The sequence below is a fragment of the Verticillium nonalfalfae genome (assembly GCF_003724135.2).
Source record: "Verticillium nonalfalfae strain VnAa140/NRRL 66861 chromosome Unknown scaffold_56, whole genome shotgun sequence".
NCBI classification, from domain to species: domain Eukaryota; kingdom Fungi; phylum Ascomycota; class Sordariomycetes; order Glomerellales; family Plectosphaerellaceae; genus Verticillium; species Verticillium nonalfalfae.
In genome coordinates, this window is record NW_021167281.1 from 56,161 (window position 1) to 74,252 (window position 18,092).

An 18,092-nucleotide genomic window follows, 5' to 3' on the forward strand; every position below is an offset into this window, starting at 1 on the left:
CTGCACCACTGCCCTGACTATCCTCCAAACTCAATTCCGCATCCAGACCACACACCCCTACGCCAAATACACCGCTTCCCCTCCACTCACCCACGCACACACCCTTTACTCTGGTCGGACGACGTCGATCCTGCTGCTCGACTTGACTCGACCCAGAGCTCGCCGCTCTGCGACTCGGCGTCGCAACCTCCCCCCCCAAACTCTCGACGACGAACAACTCGCATCGACTCTATTCCTCAACCATCAACCCAAACTCCTCCTGCTGACTCCTCCCATTCTCGACGACACAACCAGCGCCCAGTGCGTCTCGACCTGATTGAACCCCCCCCCTTTCGGGCTGCTTCCACCGCCCGCCAAGACAACAACGCTGCCCTCCGTGCGCGAAACCTCCCTCAGCCCAACCTGCGCGCTCACATGAGCCTTGCGCTTCCTCTACAAAATGGCACTCCGTTACACAACCGAGCTCCTCTTCCACCTCCGCCAGTCGCCACTATGCACCAAGCCCGCCAGCCTTCCTCCCGCTGAGGATTGGATGGGGTGAGTGACGATGCGTTCTACGTCCATCTCAACACGATCAAAACTGACCGTCACCCAAGCCCTCCTCCAGATAACACACGTACCCAGACCAAGACTACCGCCGACAGGCGATCCCACGATGCCTCCCTCCTTGACCAGACAAACAGGCGCCCGGGTGTTGAGCGCCACATGTCCCGAAACAGCGCAAGTACGTCACACCCTCTACGCTCACAACTCTCCGTGCAACAGCGCAGCGCTAACGAAGTGTACACAGACCCGGAAGACATTATACTCGGACCTCCTCGAACCTCCTTTGCCTCTGCCGGCGGTCTCCGCAACAGCGGCACCGCCACTGGCACCCGACCCTTTGACGCCGACAAGGACTCCAAAGAGCCCGACGCCCGCGATCGCTTCAACTTTCGCAACAGTCGCAATGGCGACTCGGAACTCGGCGACCGGTTCCGCGACTCGAGGAACAGCAACTTTCGCCGCCGCGGGGATGGCGACCAAGATACCGAGGGCTGGAGCACCGTCAAGCCTCGCAAGAGTTTCGGCGCCGAAGGCGCTGAACGCTTCCAAGGTCGCATGGGTGGTGGCGACCGCTTCACGAGCGATCGCAAGCCCCGCGAGAGGGACGATCACGACGCTGCAAGGGACAGGCCGCGCCGTACGTTCGACAACCACGGCAAGGACGCCGAAGTCGATGAATCTCTCGAACCTCGTACCCGAAACGGCCTGAGCCGTGGCAAGTCGGACCCTTGGTTCAAGAATGAGCCTGTCGAGAAGCCGCAGATGACGGCACGTGAGCGCATCGATCGCGCCAAGAGCTGGAGAGACAAGAACCAGGATGCCGAGCCGGCTCCCGAACCCCGGTCGACTGGCCGCAACTACGATCGCCGCTGGGACCGCGACCAGCGCAACGAACGCGACCCGGAGTGGATGGATGAGCCTGCTGCCGACAAGCAGGAGCGCCACACGGAGGAGGACTTTAAGAAGTTCATGGAGAGCATGAAGGGCCAAAAGGCCGCCGCCGCCGCTGCCGCTGCCTCCGACAAGCCTGTCGCTGCGACTGCGACTGCGTTGGAGGCCGCGGTCAAGGCCGAGCAGCCTGCTGTTGCGGCTGCGCCCGTCGAGACGGGGCCCGACAAGTTCTTCATGGCTTTCGCTTCCACTGGAGGCCTGGACTCACCCAGCGAACAGAAGGAGGCCACGCCCAAGCCCAGTCGGGCTGGCGGTGGCAAATCCTCTCGCTTTACTTCCTTCTTCAGCGCGCCGCACGAGGACGCGAGCGCCCGTCACCAACCGGAGCCTCCTGCGCCGCCCCCAGGCCTGCCCATCATGGGCGGCAACGCCATCATGAGCGCCGGCACCCCGAACGCGGAGAAGGAGGCCTTCGCCGTGCTGCTGCAGAAGCTTCAGCGCTCTAACGTGAATGAGGGCTCGACACCGCCAGCCGCCCAGCTCTTCCAGAAGCCCCCCCATGAGCCATCGCCCGGAGGGCCGATTCAGTCGCCCGGCCCCTTCCAACAATACGGACCTCCTGAGCATCGCGAAGACCCGCGCATCCGTCACCAGCATCCTATGCCGCCACAGGACGTTCCCGTGCCTCGACCCATGTTGGCCACCCAGCAGTCGGCGAGCCACCAGGACAAGATGCTGCAGGATCTTCTCGCTCAGCGCCAGCTTGCCTCCAGCCAAGGATCTGGCAGGGCTGAGGGCGGCCCCCATCCTCAGATGCGGAACAACAGCAACGCCGAGTTCTTGATGAATCTCATGAGGGCGCAGCCTGAGCCTGTCCGCACCGAACAGATGCTCATGCGCATGCACCAGCAGCCGCAACCCCAGGGTCAGCGGAACGCCTCGATCTCGCACCTCCAAGATCGCGAGCCCAGCTTCTCCCCGACCGGCGCCCGCGAGGCGCGGTCCATGCGAGGTCCTCCTCCCGGCTTCATGGAAGAAGGTTTCCACCACGAGCCCGAGGGTCGCCCGCAGCCGACGCAGATCTTGCAGCGTCCTCCGCCGCCTCCTGGGCTCGACCAGATGAACCCCAACTGGATGCAGCAGGGTGGCCCGATGCCCCCTCAACAACGTAACATGGGCCCTCCCCCTGGCCTCGCAGGCGGCCCTGGTGGTCCTGGCGGCCCAGGCGGCCCCGTCGGCCCTGGCCGCAACCACCCCATGGCAGGCATGTTCCCTCCGGGTCCCAACTTCCCACCGGGCGGCTTCCCCCCGCCTGAGAGCATGGCTGGCCCGCCTCCGCGCAACATGCAGCCTCCTCCAGGATTTTTCGGAGGCCCCCCGCCGCCCGGCTTCATGCCGCCCCCCGGTATGGGCGTACCCGGTTTCCAAGGCCCAGGACCCGAGGGCCACGGATTTCCCTTTGACGGGCGCGGCTTGCCTCCTCCCGGCGCCGCCCAAGCCTTCCGCAGGCAGTAAATGCCTTCTCTGAAGGTTTTTCGGAGGTCATAATCATATTCGAGAGGCATGACACACCATCATGCCAACACACCATCATGCCCATGACACTACATTCAAAACCTCACCCTTTCTCTCACTCTCTCTATCAAATACTGTCAAAACAAAAAATGGCAGGCGTTCACACATAACTGCCTCAACCATGGCTCTGTGAACGTTGGTCTGGAACCCAACCGGCACGTTTGCCGCGTTTCACTCACGAAGTGTCGGCCGAGACAGCGCTGTTCTTGGCCGGTCAGTCTGTATAACGATCTCAAGTAGCGGCTTGACGCCGATGAACAACCTTGTTTGGGACATGTTGGGGTAATGACGAGGCAGACCTATGGAGGGGCTACGGGGGTTCTGATCTCACCGTAGACATGAATGATGAATGGATGTATTGCTCCGATTTTTTGCGTTTCTGTGATTGATGTGAGTGACTGAGTGCAGGTCCCGTGGTCGACATTTGGAGGATTGTTGGCCTTTGCAATTTTCAGACATGGCCGCTGGATCTCGACGTCGTCAGATCATCTGCATGCTGGGGAAGTGCTGATACTGACCGTCTCTCTCTCGATCACCCGTCACCCAGCAACACAACACTCCTTCCATCCGAAGAAAGCATACACCACGCGCAACGCCAACACGGCTCTCAGGCATCCAACAAAAAAAACAAAGAGCCACGGCCCGCGCCCTGCCCTTGATCAACGCACCGAAAGTCTCGGCCTGGCGGCTGGGAGCTGTAGGCACAGTGGTACTGCAACAGCTTCCGTGTAGTCTAGAGTGACAGACACCAGGGGCAGCCCGGCTTCCTCACTTTTTTCTTGTCCGGAGGCTCGGCTTCGAGACGTGCGTTTGCGTTTTTGGTGAAGCTTTTTTTTTTCTTTTTTCGTATTCACGGTATTTTACGCGTCTCTGTATGAAAAAGGCACTTTGCCGAATCGAATATATATATATCATCGAGCCTCAACATCTGTGCTACCAGTCATGTCACGGCAGAGCATATGCACGACACAGGCAGCTGACGATATGCAATGTCCTATTCAGTCCCAGCTGCCGTGCCGGGAACCACACCAGGCCCTGCACCCTCCCCTCCCTGCCCGCAACGCCAGGACGCCAACGCTAAACGGAGCAAAGCCATCTAACCACGAAACAAGCCGCCGCCCGCTACCCGGAGCCCCTTTCTGTCGCCGACGGCGTTCTAATCTTTGGACGACTTTTTCATGCCCAGGAAGTTGCGCTTCTTCTTCTCCTTCTCGGGCTTGCCCGCAGGGGCCGGCGCCGGCGATGCCGACGGCGACGGGCGGCCGCCGTTGCTGGGGCTGGCCATGTGTTGTGGCGGGCGCGCGGGGCCGCCAAGCGACATGTTGCTCATCTGCGCCGTGGGCGGCGCCTGCGGCCGGCCGGGCAGGCCACCGGCGGGTGGAGGCGGTCTGCGGCCCTGTTGCGCTGCGGCGGCACCTTGCTGCGCGGACGGAGGGGCGCGAGGGCCGGGGGGCGCGCCCATCTGCTGCTGCTGCTGCTGCTGGGGTGGCGGCGCGGGACGCTCGTGGATCCAGTCGGGGGCGCGGGGCTTGGGCCTGTCGGCGGGGAGGTCGAGGCGGCCGCGGCCCTTGTCGAGATCGCGGAGCTGACGGATGAATAGGTTGGGGCTAAGCATGTGCGATGTCGCCAGGAAAATATCCCTCGACCGCGCGGCGCCGATATCGTAGCACACGCGGCTCTCGCTGAAGGTGGCGCCGCCCGCAAGGAAGACGATCACACGTTGCCGGTTTTCGGGAGCTTTCCGGCCCGACGCGGCCCAGTTGGGACGGCCGGCACGGAGCGACCCCTGCTGCGCGGCGATGAGGTCTTCGTTGGGGTCCATGGGCGGCTTCATATAAGGGAACAGGTCGCCGCTGAGAGTGCCACGCACGACGTCTTCTAGGACTGACTGCAGGGCGGGCTCGAAGCGAGACAGGGCGTATTCCTCGTTGACCTCGGGCGGCTTCGTGTTCTTGGGGAATGCGGGGGGGTGCGCACGGCGAGCCTCCTTCAGATTGTGCAAGACGCGGCCGCCCAGATGGGCAAGGTTTTTCACGACAACTGCTTCGTCCTTGGGCAGCTTGGCATGCTCGAGCAGCAGAGTAATGTCGTTCTCGATGACACCTTCGCGGTAGAGGATGTACAGTATGATGAGTCGCAGTCGATCGCTAGGTGTGATGGCCTGGTCATCCAATAATCGCACGACAGACTCGAGTATGTTCTTCGGCCGCCGATTGTCCTCGTCCATGCCTGTCGCCAGGCTCTGCTCCACAGAAGCCACGTCGGGGAGCTTGTACTGTTGGAAAAGGTTCATAGCATCCTGCGCCATGCTCATATGCAGCGAGAATGATTCCTTCTGCGCGGCGAACTCTTTCATGCCGCCCAGCATGTCGCGCAAGTTGTTGACGCTGCCAGGCCCGGTCTGCTCGTTGACAAAGGCAGGATTCGCCTCGAGGAACTTCTTAAAGTCGACCGTCATCCGCCCAATGGTGTCTTTCATATGCTGATGCCGGTAGTCTGTCCAGACCTTGTCCTTGTCTGTAATCTCGTAGTCAATCTCGGCCTCGTCGGGCGTGCCCTTGTCGGTGACGGTGTGGTACATGATCTTCTCGCCCTCGCGGATGGGCAGCAAGTCGTGCGCCATGGCTTGGTAGGTGAACTCGTGAACGAGAGGGGCTGTGATGTCCATGGACCGGTCTGTGATGATGAGGGTGCTCGCCGGTCTGTTCGTCTGTGGCGGGTAGTCTTGGTTCCAGTTCGCGTACGTGTCGAGCTCCTCCTGCACCATGCGCGCAAGATGCTCACACAGAACGCTGGCCTCGTGCATGGCATTCGCGGGTTTGTAGTACCGGACTCTGGGGTATTCTCCGAGCGTCACACAGACGCCGAGGATCTGAAATCTACCCGTTAGCGACAGTGCGCCGAAGGACGTCTGCTCTCTCGCCAGACCCTACCTTTTGCGCCAACCCCTGCAGGTGTTCCCGGATGAGGTCGTTGCATTCCGGGTTGTACAGGATCGGGAAGCTCCAGGGATCCCTGAAGGTGGCCAGGTTCGACTCGCGGGGGAAGAAGTCGATCGCAAGGGTTTCGAAGCAACGGATCATGCGCTTCCCAGGCGACTCGTCGATGCGGCGCCGCAGGCGTGGGTCGACGACGCCGGTCCACACAAGGAACGCATTCTGGTATCTTCGTCGGTCCAGGTCGGCAAGCAGGCATTCGATGACGTGGGGTTTGGGCGAGAGGATGTAAATGGCGTCCATGGTGGGGTTCATCTCCCTCTTCTTCTCGATATGCTCAATGTCTGTTCAGGGGCGTTAGGCTAGCTATGGCTATTGGGGGGGGGGGGGAGGGAGGCGAGGTCGGGTTCGGTCGCATACTGGCAACGTTGAGGTTGAGGACGTCATCTTCGGTAGCGACATTTTCAATCAGCTTGTTCGCGCTCTCGTCCACGACGAGGACCTTCCACTGCACAGGATCGTCTCGGTCAGTCTTGCATCTTGTCGTGTCTGGAGCGTGGAGGTTGGGTAAGGAAAGGGCTTGATGGCTTACGTCGCCTCGCGTGATGTTCTTGATGGTGCTGAGCAAGACTGGACGAATGGTTAGGCTTCTGCTCCCAGGCCGTCGGTGAAGCGGTGCACTCACGATCCCGCTGCTCCTGGATGATGGAAGGGCCGCCCATGGTAGCTTGCCTCTAGCCTCGTGCGTCACGAGAGCCCCGTGGAGGGAGATGATCAGGTAGGCTGCGTGGCTCGAATGCCTTGTCGCTGTAGCGGGTGTACAGAAAGAAGCAAGGTAGCGTCGGAGGGGAGAGAGCGAGAGGCGGTAGGTAGCAGGCCAGCGAGCGTGGTGGAATCGAGGTTCCCGTTACCTCCAGAGGGCGTCACCACTGTGAATGCTCCAGTGGGAGTTCAGGTTCCAGGTGTTAGCAGTCCAAGCCCACAGGTCCCGGTTCTGGCACGGTTCCATCTTGGGTCGGGTTTGGCTGGCGGGGTTTCAACTGTGGGCAGGCGGGAGCAGCGTGAGAGCTGTGCGGGTCGCAGCCGTGGTGGGGCACGTCTATGCGCCCCACCGACCCCTCGATATGCGGCTAACGGGTATTGAATTTGGGCGATCCACGGAGCACACCGCCGGAAGCACAGCAATGCAGACACCGCAAGCACAGCAGTGCAGACACCGCAAGCACAGCAGTGCAGGCACATCAAGCACAGCAGTGCAGGCACCTTACAGCAACAGGGTACTGACTCATGGGTAGGTATCTCAAAGTCTACCGCCCTCACCCTGTCCCTAGATACCTCTGCACATCCTCGCTGCCGTAGAACATTTCCCTGAGCTTCTCCCCCTTCTTCCTGTCTGCCTCGGCCTTTTGCCTGCTCTTCTTGGCGTCAAGCGTCACAGGCTTCTTCTTCTTCTCCACCCTGCCTTTGAAGTCCTTTGGCACGGCGAGGCCGAGCCCGAGCTTGTCGTCCTTGGGCTTTGTCTTCAAGGGATACTGTATACCCTGGCCTTCGCTGCCTAAGCCTTTCCGGGCATCTGGGTCCCAGCCGTGGGACGACAGATAGGTGAGGCCCATCCTCGCCCTGTCGAGAGCAGATGGAGGATGTGAGTGTGCCACGCAGACCTGGTGGGCGATGGATGCCTCATGTTTCCGTCTGGCGGTAGCAGATTGGCCGTCGGCCGCCTCGTCCAGCGACTCGGTTGGCTCGTCTTCTAGCAACGGTACATGACATACGGCACAGTTTGCTGGTTGTGGCGCAGATGTCGTCTGTGGCTTCTTCTCATCAGGCAGGACCAGGCTCATGTAGAGGTTACTGATGGAGGCGCCCGAATTCCCTGGCCTCGTGTCCTGTATCGTCGACAGGTCTGCGTCAGACGCCTTGACAAACTCGATGCGTTGTCGCCTGATGCCAGAGCCGAACGGCTTCTTGTGGTGTAGGGGCACCTCATACTCGTCGTCGTCGTAGTGCTCCTCATCTTCTGGATCCCTGACGGCCGCGTTCATCTCGGACCCGATCCTGACGGCCGATGGAGCCTGGCAGCCGGGCACACGAAGCAACAAGCGGTGATGGATGAGATGCAGGGCGAGATGGCGATGATGTTGAGTCTGAGTTGGCCACCAGACCAATACCGCAGCCTTCCCTTGCTAGTGGTGTCAGCCTACCCACCAGTACCAGGCAAGCTAGGTAGGCACTTGGCGCTGAACGTCAGCACCCCGGCCCCTGCAAGATCCAGCAGCCTCGCCCCACCATGCCGCCGCCCTTCCGCGCCCCCCTGCCCCTGACTGAATTCGTTCGACTGCCGACCTTGAGCTTCCACCACATACATGCCTGCCACATCGTCAAGAGGCCTACCGACATCCCCCTCCCTTTTCGCCATGATACCGTAAAATCCAGCGCGTCCAGTCCCGACCCATCAGACTATGGCGATCGACCTCGTCTTCCACTTCCTCCGGGAAGGCCCACCCACCTGGGTCCGCGACAACATCTGGCTCATCGTCAAGACCGCCGCCACCCTCTTCGCCCTCTTCCTCGTCAAGGTGTGGTCCAATGGCGCCAGCAACACCTCCGAGCTCAAGATGCACGGCCGCGTCGTCATGGTCACGGGCGGAACCTCGGGAATAGGCGCCGCCACCGTCCTCGACCTCGCCAAGCGCGGCGCCCAGGTCGTCCTCCTCACCCACGCCCCCGTCTCCGACCCCTTCCTCGTCGAGTACATCAACGACGTGCGCGAGCAGACCAAGAACCACATGGTCTACGCCGAGCAGGTCGACCTCTCCTCGCTCCACAGCATCCGCCAGTTCGCCACGAAATGGATCGACAACGCGCCGCCGCGCCGCCTCGACATGATCCTCCTGTGCGCCGCCACCTTTACCCCCGCCGGCAAACCCCGCCAGGTGACCGACGAAGGCATCGAGCAGACGTGGATGGTCAACTACCTCGCCAACTTTCACCTGCTCGGCATCCTGAGCCCTGCCCTCCGCGCCCAGCCCTTCGACCGCGACGTCCGCGTCGTCTTCGTCACGTGCCCCTCCTACATCGGCTCGCCGCCGCTGTCCGCGCCCCTCGACGACAAGAGCTGGACGACGGGCGCCGCCTACAGGCGTAGCAAGCTGGCGCTGACGACCTTTGGCCTCGCCTTCCAGAAGCACCTCGACGCCTACAAGCGGCCCGACGGCCTGCCCATGAACTCGCGCGTCATCTTTGTCGACCCCGGCCTCACGCGCACGCCGGGCATGCGCCGCTGGCTCACGCGCGGCACCCTCTGGGGCCTCTTCGTCTACCTCGCCACCTACCTCCTGCCGTGGCTGCTCCTCAAGAGCCCCGAGCAGGGCGCCCAGTCCATCCTGCACGCTGTCATGGAATCGGGCATGCGTCGGGGCCCCGGTGGCAAGCTGGTCAAGGAGTGTCGGGAGGTCGACTTTGCCCGGAACGACGTGCATGACGAGGCGGCGGCCAAGCAGCTCTGGGAAGAGAGCGACAAGCTGATCGAAAAGGCGGAGAAGGACGCCGCCATTGTGAGGGCGAGGAACAAGAAGCAGACGGAGGACAAGGGCAAGAGGGAGGAGGAGGCGGAGAAGGAGAAGGAGATCGAAGAGCTAGTCAACAGCATCAAGAAGGGAAAGGAGGCGCAAAAAGCCAAACAGAAAAAGAGCGGTGTCGACGAAAAGCCCAAGGGCAAGAAGAAGTCCAAAAAAGCGGACAGCTGATTCGGCTCAACGCAGTGCCATCAGCATTATTAGGTATGTACAGAATAGATGGATCCATGGTAGGTTGAGGAGCTGGTATCTTTTCTGCAATGGCTCACGCAAGATGCATAGATATTGGATAGATCACAGGCGTACTTTATTAAAAAGAGCATCACTCTACGTTATTCAACCTCGTTCAAATCATACCGAGTGACGTTTCCCAGATTCAGCGTCAACTCGCTGCAGTCAACATGCCCGTTCCCTCATGGCAATCAATGTACTCGAAACGTTGCTGCTCCGGCTCCAGTACCAACACCTCGTGGAACAGCCGCAGGCTCATGCTATCCCCAAGCTTCTTGGCATATCTGGAAAACCCGGCAAATATCTCGAGATGGGTGCGGTGCTCTTTGCTCCACTTCTCAAGCGATGCCAGGCTGTCAAAATACGCCAGCCCAAAGGTCTGATCCGTGCCGCCCTTCTGCGTCACGGGATCGACAATCTCCATGAACCGACAGCTGAAGCAACCGACTTGGTCGCCTTGGTCGCGGAGAAAGTCCATCCCCTTGACCAGCACGGGGTGCATCGTGTCCAGATACAGTTGCCGCTCCCCAGGCGCGGCGACGGACCAGTCCTGCCCGGAGCGGATGACGACGAGGTTCTTCTTCCCCGGCACAACGCGGCGTCCGGTGGCAGATGGTGGGGCGGGCGTCTCGTTTCGTGGATGGATGTGGCTTGTCTCGCCGACGAGGGCATCGGTTTGCGAAACGGGGAACCGAGCGCGCATGCTGCCCCAGTAGACGTGCTCCTGGATCGGGCCGCTCATCGTCTCGCGCAGGTTCGCTGCCCCTTGAGGGACCTCTGTGGTGATGACGGTTTCGAAACGGTCCATGGTCGGGTAGAAGACTTCCAGGAACCAGCCATGCTGGTGGGTGCCTGGTGTCAACTCGTCCCACCACCGGCCGAAGCCGCTTGTGGCGAGCCACTCGTCGTGGTTCGCCTTGCTCTTCCAGTAGAGCAAGACGGCAATGTTGAAGTGCCCCTGGTTATCCGTAACCGCGGCGACTTCGTGGAACCCGGGTCGTGAACTCGGACTGCTCAGGTTGATGAACGATGAAATAGTCTTGATGGCGTTCCCATCGTTCAGCGACGCCGATGGGTATTGTGCACCAACAACAGCCAAAACGAGGTCTTTGGTGGTCCTGGGGAACCGGGAGGTGTAGAGTTCAAAAGGAGGGTCAAAGTTGGTGGGCATGTTGGGGGGAATCGTACGTTCCCTCACAAGCCATTCAGGGATTGCAGATTCGACCTTCATGTTGAGTGCCAGTTAAGGAGAGTGATACGACATAGAGCCCTGTCGTGTGATTTCATACTGCGCAATGAAGGCTCTTGCTATCATATGTACTTTGCCCTCGCCACACCCCAGACACCCAACTTGACCGCCATGATCACAGCGAACGAGCAGCGTCACGATACGCCAGCGTCGCGACGACTTGTTGAAAGTGCCAATGCGACGTCACGATTATCTTTGGCTCGATTGAGTCAAGCTCAAATCGGGAAACACACTGTTGTTGATCAGGGTAGTGCTCACCCGGACGTAGCTCTTGGGCTGGGACGCCGTCCCCCGCAATCCTGGGGTGCAGATCATGGGGTCGGATAGGGTAGTCAATACCCGGCACATCATCAGTGCTGCATGACCGATAGACGATGAGACCTCGCACCGCTCATCTCTGGGCCATCATCCTGTGTCGAACCGACCCGGCGGTCCGGTGTCTCAAAACAGGACCATATGGGTTGAGAGAGGGCGCATCAGAGGATAGGGTATTTCCATCCCGGGTGTGCCTGGTGTCAAGGGCAGGGTAATGCTTGTCCGAAGATGCGGCAAACAGCAATGGGATAGAGTCAAAGCAATGTTCTGAAGAATTTCGTGGTCCTGTTAGGATTCTGCAAAGTAGAAAAGGACAGTCTTTCGCTGTCAGTCCCAACTGAAAATACCATGACTTGCCATCATAGACATCAGAACCCAAACCCACAACATCAAACCCTCATTCTCCCAGCACAATGGCCCCCAAGCTCAAGATTGCCGCTATCCAGGCCGAACCTGCGTGGAACGATCTCGAAGGTGGCGTGAACAAGTCCATCGCACTTATACAAGAGGCGGCCCAACAGGGTGCCAATGTCATTGGCTTTCCCGAGGTCTTCATTCCCGGTTACCCTTGGTGAGTCCAAACAACGCATCACTATGGCCTCTAGGTATTTTATTGAGCTTTTCTGACCTGTCATGGCAAAGGAGCATCTGGGCTCAGTCTCCCACTGACAATGCTGCGTTTATGGATGAATACTTCCACAACTCTCTCGTCAAGGACTCGGACGAGATGAGGCGCATCTGTGCTGCGGTCAAAGAAGCCGGCGCTTTCGTCGTGCTCGGATACAGCGAGCGCTTCAAGGGCACGCTCTACATTGCCCAGGTATGCTACAGCCGGTGCATATAACATAGTGGTGCAGGAGGCCCAGAAGCTTATAGTTTGATCCAGTCTTTCATCGACGAGAACGGCGTCATCGTTCACCACCGCCGCAAGATTAAGCCCACTCACGTCGAGCGCGCCTACTGGGGCGATGGGCAAGGCGAGTCGCTTCAAACAGTCGCGCCCAGCACGACTTTCCCTGACGTCAACATTGGTGGCCTCAACTGCTGGGAGCACACCCAGACTCTCTTGCGGTACTACGAGTATGAGCAGAATGTTGATCTGCACGTGTCCAGCTGGCCGCCGATTTGGCCGCAACCCCTTCTGCCGAACGGCGAGCAGAGTCCCGACTGGCCGGCTCATATTACGGACGAGATGTGTCTGCGGTTCTCACAGATTGTCGCCCTCGAGGGCACCTGCTTCGTCATGGTGAGCACGCAGATTGTTCGCGAGGAATCAAAGAAGCGCTGCCGGATCGACAAGTTCGACTACGCCAGCGCCGTCCAGCAGGGCGACGGCGGCGGCTTCAGCATGATCTACTCACCTTGGGGCCAGGAGCTTGCGAAGCGTCTGCCGCCTGGCGAGGAGGGCATCCTGTACGCCGACGTTGATCTCGCGGAGAAGACCAAGGCGAAGCAGAACCTGGACATCGTTGGGCACTACTGCCGGCCTGACCAGTTGAGCCTCCGTGTCAACAAGTACCCCGCCAGGCCCGTTCACTACGCGGCGGACCCTTGAGGACCTCAAAGAGTCGTCCTGATAGCCGGTCCGGGCGGACCTGTCATGTTCGCTCGAGTGAGGGGTGGTGCTGATCGGGATGCCAAATCCAAGCTTTCCAGCAGGGACAAGCCTAGTCCAGGGTCTTGATAAGCGGATCGGCCGATTGGCCTCGTCCTGATTGCCCCTCAGCGCTGCCGTCAAAACTAGCCTAGTACAATAATCCAACCCACATTAGTGTCTCTTGATGGGCAATCAGTATAACATGACGGGTCGCTGCGGCGGGTTCAACTGTGCGGAGTCGTGATTGATTCCTCGCGCTCTCAACATCATGTTCGTTCATCGTATGCTTCACATGTGGTTGTTGAGCTGATCCTCATGACCCGATGGCGAGGGCTCCAGCGTCCTCTCAGCTAAGCGACGAGAAAAAGAGGCAACGGGTTTCGCTCGCATGTCTCACTTGCCGAAGCAAGCACATTCGAGTAAGGCGCCAGCAGCCGGAGATACCCAAGATGCCTTCAAGTACCTGGCAAAGGTCTTTCGCTGACCCCAGCGCGGATGAAGTGCGATGGCGTACAGCCAGTCTGCGGCTTCTGTCAGCGGAATAGGACTGAGTGTAATTTTGCGCACGAGGAGAACAAGCGCAGGTCCGTGTGCAGCTCAGGAGATCGTACTCCTCATCTGGTGTGCTGACAAGTTTATGTTCGACCCATCTTCCAGACCTCCGAGCAAGAAGTTTGTTGAATCGCTGCAAGCGAGGATACGTCACCTCGAAGAGCAGCTAGCAGCAGCCGAGTCTCGAGCAACTGCCGAAGTTCCATCTTGTGACACCATCAACGACACCACAGACGTCCAGTCGGATCTCACTGCGCCCAACGAAGATGGAGAGGACCCCCTTTCCAACATCACTGCCCTAGTGGGACGCCTCAACGTCGCAGACGACGGCCAACTCCATTACTTCGGGTCACAAAGCTCATACAATCTCCTCAAAAAGCATGCCGATGATGTGGCCTCTCTGGAGCCGTCTTTGAAAATGCAAAGACAGGGCTTAGCTGCCGCTGCGCAGCTCGACAAACTCGTCGCCATCCCCGCTGAGCTTCAGCAGCACCTCCTAGAGCTCTACTGGCAGTGGCAGAATCCTTGGAACTATGTGATCCACAAGGGCGCCTTCATGAAGAGCTTTAGAGGTGAGGATGATGGCCGACACTGTTCTCCTCTTCTGCTGTCCTCCATCTTCGCTATTGCCGCTAGATATTCGGATCGAGCCGAACTGCGTTCGATACCGGATGATCCAAGCACGGCTGGTGACGCCTTTTGTGACCAAGCCAAGATTCTGCTTCTTTATGAAAGCGAGGCGCCAACCATCACTACGGTCCAGGCCGCGTGCATCTTGGCGCTTCGCATCATGTCAGATGGCAAGGAAGCTCTCGGCTGGCTCTATGCAGGTATGTTGTGCGAGTGACTTATATAGCACGGCGAGACGTCGATCACAAGGACTGATAATATGCAAAAGGCAATGCTACGAGAATGGCTCACAACCTTGGCCTCCATGTTGATCTGTCCGATTGGACGTCCAATACGCCCATGTCCCCAGAGGAAGTTGAGGCGAGAAAGGTCACATGGTGGGGGTGCTATGTGGTAGACAAGTGAGTCTGCTCTCCTTCGGCTCGCTTTGTTGAGTACCTTCGCTGATCATCCAGACTCTTCGCCCTCGGTCTGGGACGCCCTAGCAGTACCCCCAAAATGAGTATCACCTGTTCCAAGCTCAGAACTGACGGTGACGAAGAATACACACCCTGGGTGCCTCCATACACTTCGTCCGCTGGACTTTCATCCTTAGGTGTTCACTCTCGCATTCCATCAAATGCTTCTCATCTCTCGGACACAATGACGATTGCCTGCGAGGCAATGGACGCCATGTACGAACCACGCTCAAACGCACGCTTGCATGTCTGACGTGTTCCAGTTATGCTCCAAATAGCAAGCTTTCGTCCCATGAAATGGAGGTCATCGTTACGAAGGCAGACGTGGAGTTGAGGTCACATTACGGAGCGTTGCCCACTTACCTCCGGCTGACTGCTTCAACGCAAACGCCTATGCTGCCTCATGTTTGTCTTTATCAGTGGGTCCACCAAATGCTGTCTATTTGTCTCGGCGACAAGTGGAACGACCTCGTCGTGGTACGGCAAAGGTGCTGACGGGTATGCACAGCGTGCAGTATCATGCACATCTAATCCTCCTTCACAGGCCTCTTATGCAAAGACGAAACAGAACTATACGAAGGGCTAGTGACAATACTGTAGACCATGAGCCTGCCACCAGCACTCACGGGGGCGAAGACAACGAGCATGCAGCAGCGTGTAGACATTCCGCGACAGAAATCACAAGGCTGCTTCGACTATACAAGCAGCATTATACTCTGGTATGTCATCTGCACCACCCGTGGCACCCCATGAAGAGGGGGACCCTCGATGAGACTGACACGATATGAAGCGCCGCATTCCCATCGCAGCCGTTCATCTATGTTTCTCCGCTGCTGTGATCCACCTCATCGACGCTCGGCCGTCAAGCCCAGCAAGACAACAGGCAATCAGACACCTACAGACATGTGTCGACGTCCTTGAAGACCTTCGGGTTCCATGGTGTATGTGGAGCGGCCGCGCAATCCGGGCCATACAGTTGCTGGCCTCAGAATGGTATCATTGCGAGGACTTGACCCAGTTACAGTCGTGCACCGAGTCCCCCAGCGCAAAAACTGGTGAGAATGGTGTGCCCACGATAGATGACGCAGCAAGAAGGGGACCTGGGCTCGGGATGCCTCCAGAGTTGGCGGGCCCAGGGAGCAGCGCCGGCCTGGTCGAGACGCCTTTTACGTACGATGCTTGCACCTCGGATCCATTCACGGATGGTCTCGTGAGGGAATGGCTGGCCGAAATAGGTTACGAAATGTAAAACATGCAAAGTGCAAATACTAAACGATAGAAATATTCTTCGCTTTACTTGAGACGCAGGCTTCAATAAGAAGACTGGAGCGCGAAGCTGTTGAACCAATATTAGGGGATTTCCTGGGACGGTGATCTCGATAGGGAATCACCGATATAGTGATCACCGTGGCCGCGGATTCATAGCTCCCAGGAGCACGTGAATCACAGCTTACGTGATCGGTGAATCAGATGGGTATATCTAATTCACGTGGGTAGTGGTAATTCAGAGAGAGAGCATCAATCACATCACAAGACTTATATCACCTACCCTATGTATTCAGAGCTCTCAGGCACAGCCAACGCAATGAATCAGGGTTCACGTAAGCAGTGAAGCCCTCTCGACAGAAGTACTACAATATTATTATCTTACGGCCTTAAGGCGAAAGTCACACTTGCTCTCGTGGAAACGTACACTTAAAAGGGTCATTAAATTATTATTTTGAGTGATCCATGAAATTTCCATTGTTCTAAAGAAGCACACTTGCAAGAGTCTGTCTACAAACAAGCTAAAGGCGCAGCGCCTAACTTTTCGCGCGTCTTTTGCTTCAGTAAGTAAGGTTTGTCAGAGGGATAAATCAAGCTTCGACTAAATCACTCTTGCAGAATAGCAATTTATTTCTCTTTTTTTTATTGGAAATGTTGTCGCTTTTATCTCTGAAGACTGCTCTCAAGAAGTCTCAGTCCATGTCGAGACTTGGCTTTCTGATCCTTCGCGCTGAGTGCCACGAGGAAGACGAGGAGAGAGAGGAACAAGCGGTCTCAGACACTGTGTAAAGGATATGAAGACGACAAGGAACCTGATTTCGAAAGTATCTATAGGTTCTGCTTAAGAGATGTTTTCGAGCTGGATTTGGTGAGAATCATGAGAGCACGTGACATAGCTTGAGGATAACAACTTGGGAATAAAACAGTAGCCTGCAGATACCAGAATCTACTATTTTGCTTTATTTGAACTAGAAAAAAGGGCTTGATTGAGTAACCTAAGCTTTTAATAAGGATGCAACCAACCATCGTCTTCAACAACTACTCACCATCGGAGAGGTTGAATTTGAGATGGCCAAGCGTTACAAGCCCCACTTCTGGCGATGAACCATTACGGAAATGACGACACAAGCCCGGGACGAAGAGAGCCAGACCTCGGCACTGCTCTCTCTATGTACCAACCTTGACTATCCTCTGCCTCGCATCTAGGAAGCAGCTGTCACGAATTTAAAGCATCGCATCGTTCACTTGGCCCATCACAAGCAACTCTGCGATCGCTTCACTCGCGTTTCATCAAAATGAACACGGTGAAGCCACAGGCCCAACCGCTGCCTTCGCTGCAGACCGCTTGGGAGCGACACACGCCGCAGCCCAACCCTGCCACCTGCCACCCCGTCTTCTTCTCGGAAAGGCTGCGAAGACCGCCCACCGTTCTCGGAGGTGTGGGCAGTTTCAGCCCTGTCGCACAGGGGTACATCTATCGCGACTCGGGGAGGGCTGACAGCGATGCTGTACCGAAGCTTTAGGAAACCCAGGAAGATCTCACTTTCGGCATGTACGGAGCGTTCTAGCCCCAGAAGCCTCCCAGCGATGAGAATGGCGGAATTCACGGCATCAACCCTCTTGCGCTCTCGGCCTTTCGCATTCATCATATATCCCAGCGTGCAAGAAGCGTAATCTTTGCAGGAGTGCGCAATGAGACGGGATGATTTGCTCCCACCTGGAACAAGTCCTTGCCACCTGCTTGGACACAGTCTTGAGTCATTCGACATCAAGGTCAAAGTCATTGGCATCAGCCTCTAGATCCCAAGGAGTGGGCGTCTGGGAGCTTGAGCTCCTTCAGTCAACCCAGGCATTTATCGGATGGTCAATGGTGATGATGACAACGGGCAAGGAGTCTTTCAAGCAAGATCTGGACTAAGCAGCACATGAAACTTTGGTATATACCCATCTTGTACTGGCAACAATACGTAGCGGTCAGAACTATTCCCTGTGGCGCTTTCCAACACCGCCAATTTTCGTGAAAAAAAAAGTATACTCGATAGTTAGTGCTTCGATCACCATGTGCAGCCTGGGATGTTATGCGCTACTGAAGATAGGAGCTATGCGCGTAGGTCTGTGAGAGACTACAAGGACAATTGGGGGTACTCGATTTCCGTCGAAAAGTGCGCCTTTGACAAAAGAAAAGAACGACGCTCGTGAGGCCAATTGAGCCGACGAGGCCAGGGTAGTGTACCATGTTACAAGCGCGAAACAAACACACACTCAGCGTGC

The 18,092-nt window shown here is 57.7% G+C and overlaps 7 protein-coding genes across 7 annotated transcripts; 4 read left to right on the plus strand and 3 right to left on the minus strand.

Annotated features, from left to right (window-relative positions):
- Window positions 1–439: 439 nt before the first annotated feature.
- D7B24_007187 (uncharacterized protein) lies at window positions 440–2,952 on the plus strand (the record flags this gene model as incomplete). The annotated part of the gene is made up of 3 exons (XM_028641301.1): window positions 440–537; window positions 597–724; window positions 791–2,952. 3 exons carry the CDS (start codon window positions 440–442, stop codon window positions 2,950–2,952), a joined length of 2,388 nt encoding a protein of 795 aa, XP_028494626.1.
- Window positions 2,953–4,168: 1,216 nt separating this feature from the next.
- SEC1 (vacuolar sorting protein VPS33/slp1) lies at window positions 4,169–6,670 on the minus strand (the record flags this gene model as incomplete). The annotated part of the gene is made up of 4 exons (XM_028641302.1): window positions 4,169–5,884; window positions 5,946–6,292; window positions 6,369–6,578; window positions 6,634–6,670. 4 exons carry the CDS (start codon window positions 6,668–6,670, stop codon window positions 4,169–4,171), a joined length of 2,310 nt encoding a protein of 769 aa, XP_028494627.1.
- A 594-nt stretch (window positions 6,671–7,264) lies between these two features.
- Window positions 7,265–7,990, minus strand: D7B24_007189 (uncharacterized protein; the record flags this gene model as incomplete). Its single annotated transcript, XM_028641303.1, has 1 exon — window positions 7,265–7,990. The coding sequence occupies one exon, from the start codon at window positions 7,988–7,990 to the stop codon at window positions 7,265–7,267; it is 726 nt and encodes a 241-aa protein (XP_028494628.1).
- A 417-nt stretch (window positions 7,991–8,407) lies between these two features.
- On the plus strand, window positions 8,408–9,694 carry D7B24_007190 (uncharacterized protein; the record flags this gene model as incomplete). Its single annotated transcript, XM_028641304.1, has 1 exon — window positions 8,408–9,694. The coding sequence occupies one exon, from the start codon at window positions 8,408–8,410 to the stop codon at window positions 9,692–9,694; it is 1,287 nt and encodes a 428-aa protein (XP_028494629.1).
- Window positions 9,695–9,905: 211 nt separating this feature from the next.
- On the minus strand, window positions 9,906–10,985 carry D7B24_007191 (uncharacterized protein; the record flags this gene model as incomplete). The annotated part of the gene is made up of 1 exon (XM_028641305.1): window positions 9,906–10,985. The coding sequence occupies one exon, from the start codon at window positions 10,983–10,985 to the stop codon at window positions 9,906–9,908; it is 1,080 nt and encodes a 359-aa protein (XP_028494630.1).
- Window positions 10,986–11,731: 746 nt separating this feature from the next.
- D7B24_007192 (uncharacterized protein) lies at window positions 11,732–12,873 on the plus strand (the record flags this gene model as incomplete). The annotated part of the gene is made up of 3 exons (XM_028641306.1): window positions 11,732–11,889; window positions 11,961–12,138; window positions 12,205–12,873. The coding sequence occupies 3 exons, from the start codon at window positions 11,732–11,734 to the stop codon at window positions 12,871–12,873; spliced, it is 1,005 nt and encodes a 334-aa protein (XP_028494631.1).
- Window positions 12,874–13,410: 537 nt separating this feature from the next.
- On the plus strand, window positions 13,411–15,308 carry D7B24_007193 (uncharacterized protein; the record flags this gene model as incomplete). Its single annotated transcript, XM_028641307.1, has 5 exons — window positions 13,411–13,499; window positions 13,573–14,297; window positions 14,366–14,498; window positions 14,819–14,858; window positions 15,156–15,308. 5 exons carry the CDS (start codon window positions 13,411–13,413, stop codon window positions 15,306–15,308), a joined length of 1,140 nt encoding a protein of 379 aa, XP_028494632.1.
- Window positions 15,309–18,092: the final 2,784 nt, after the last annotated feature.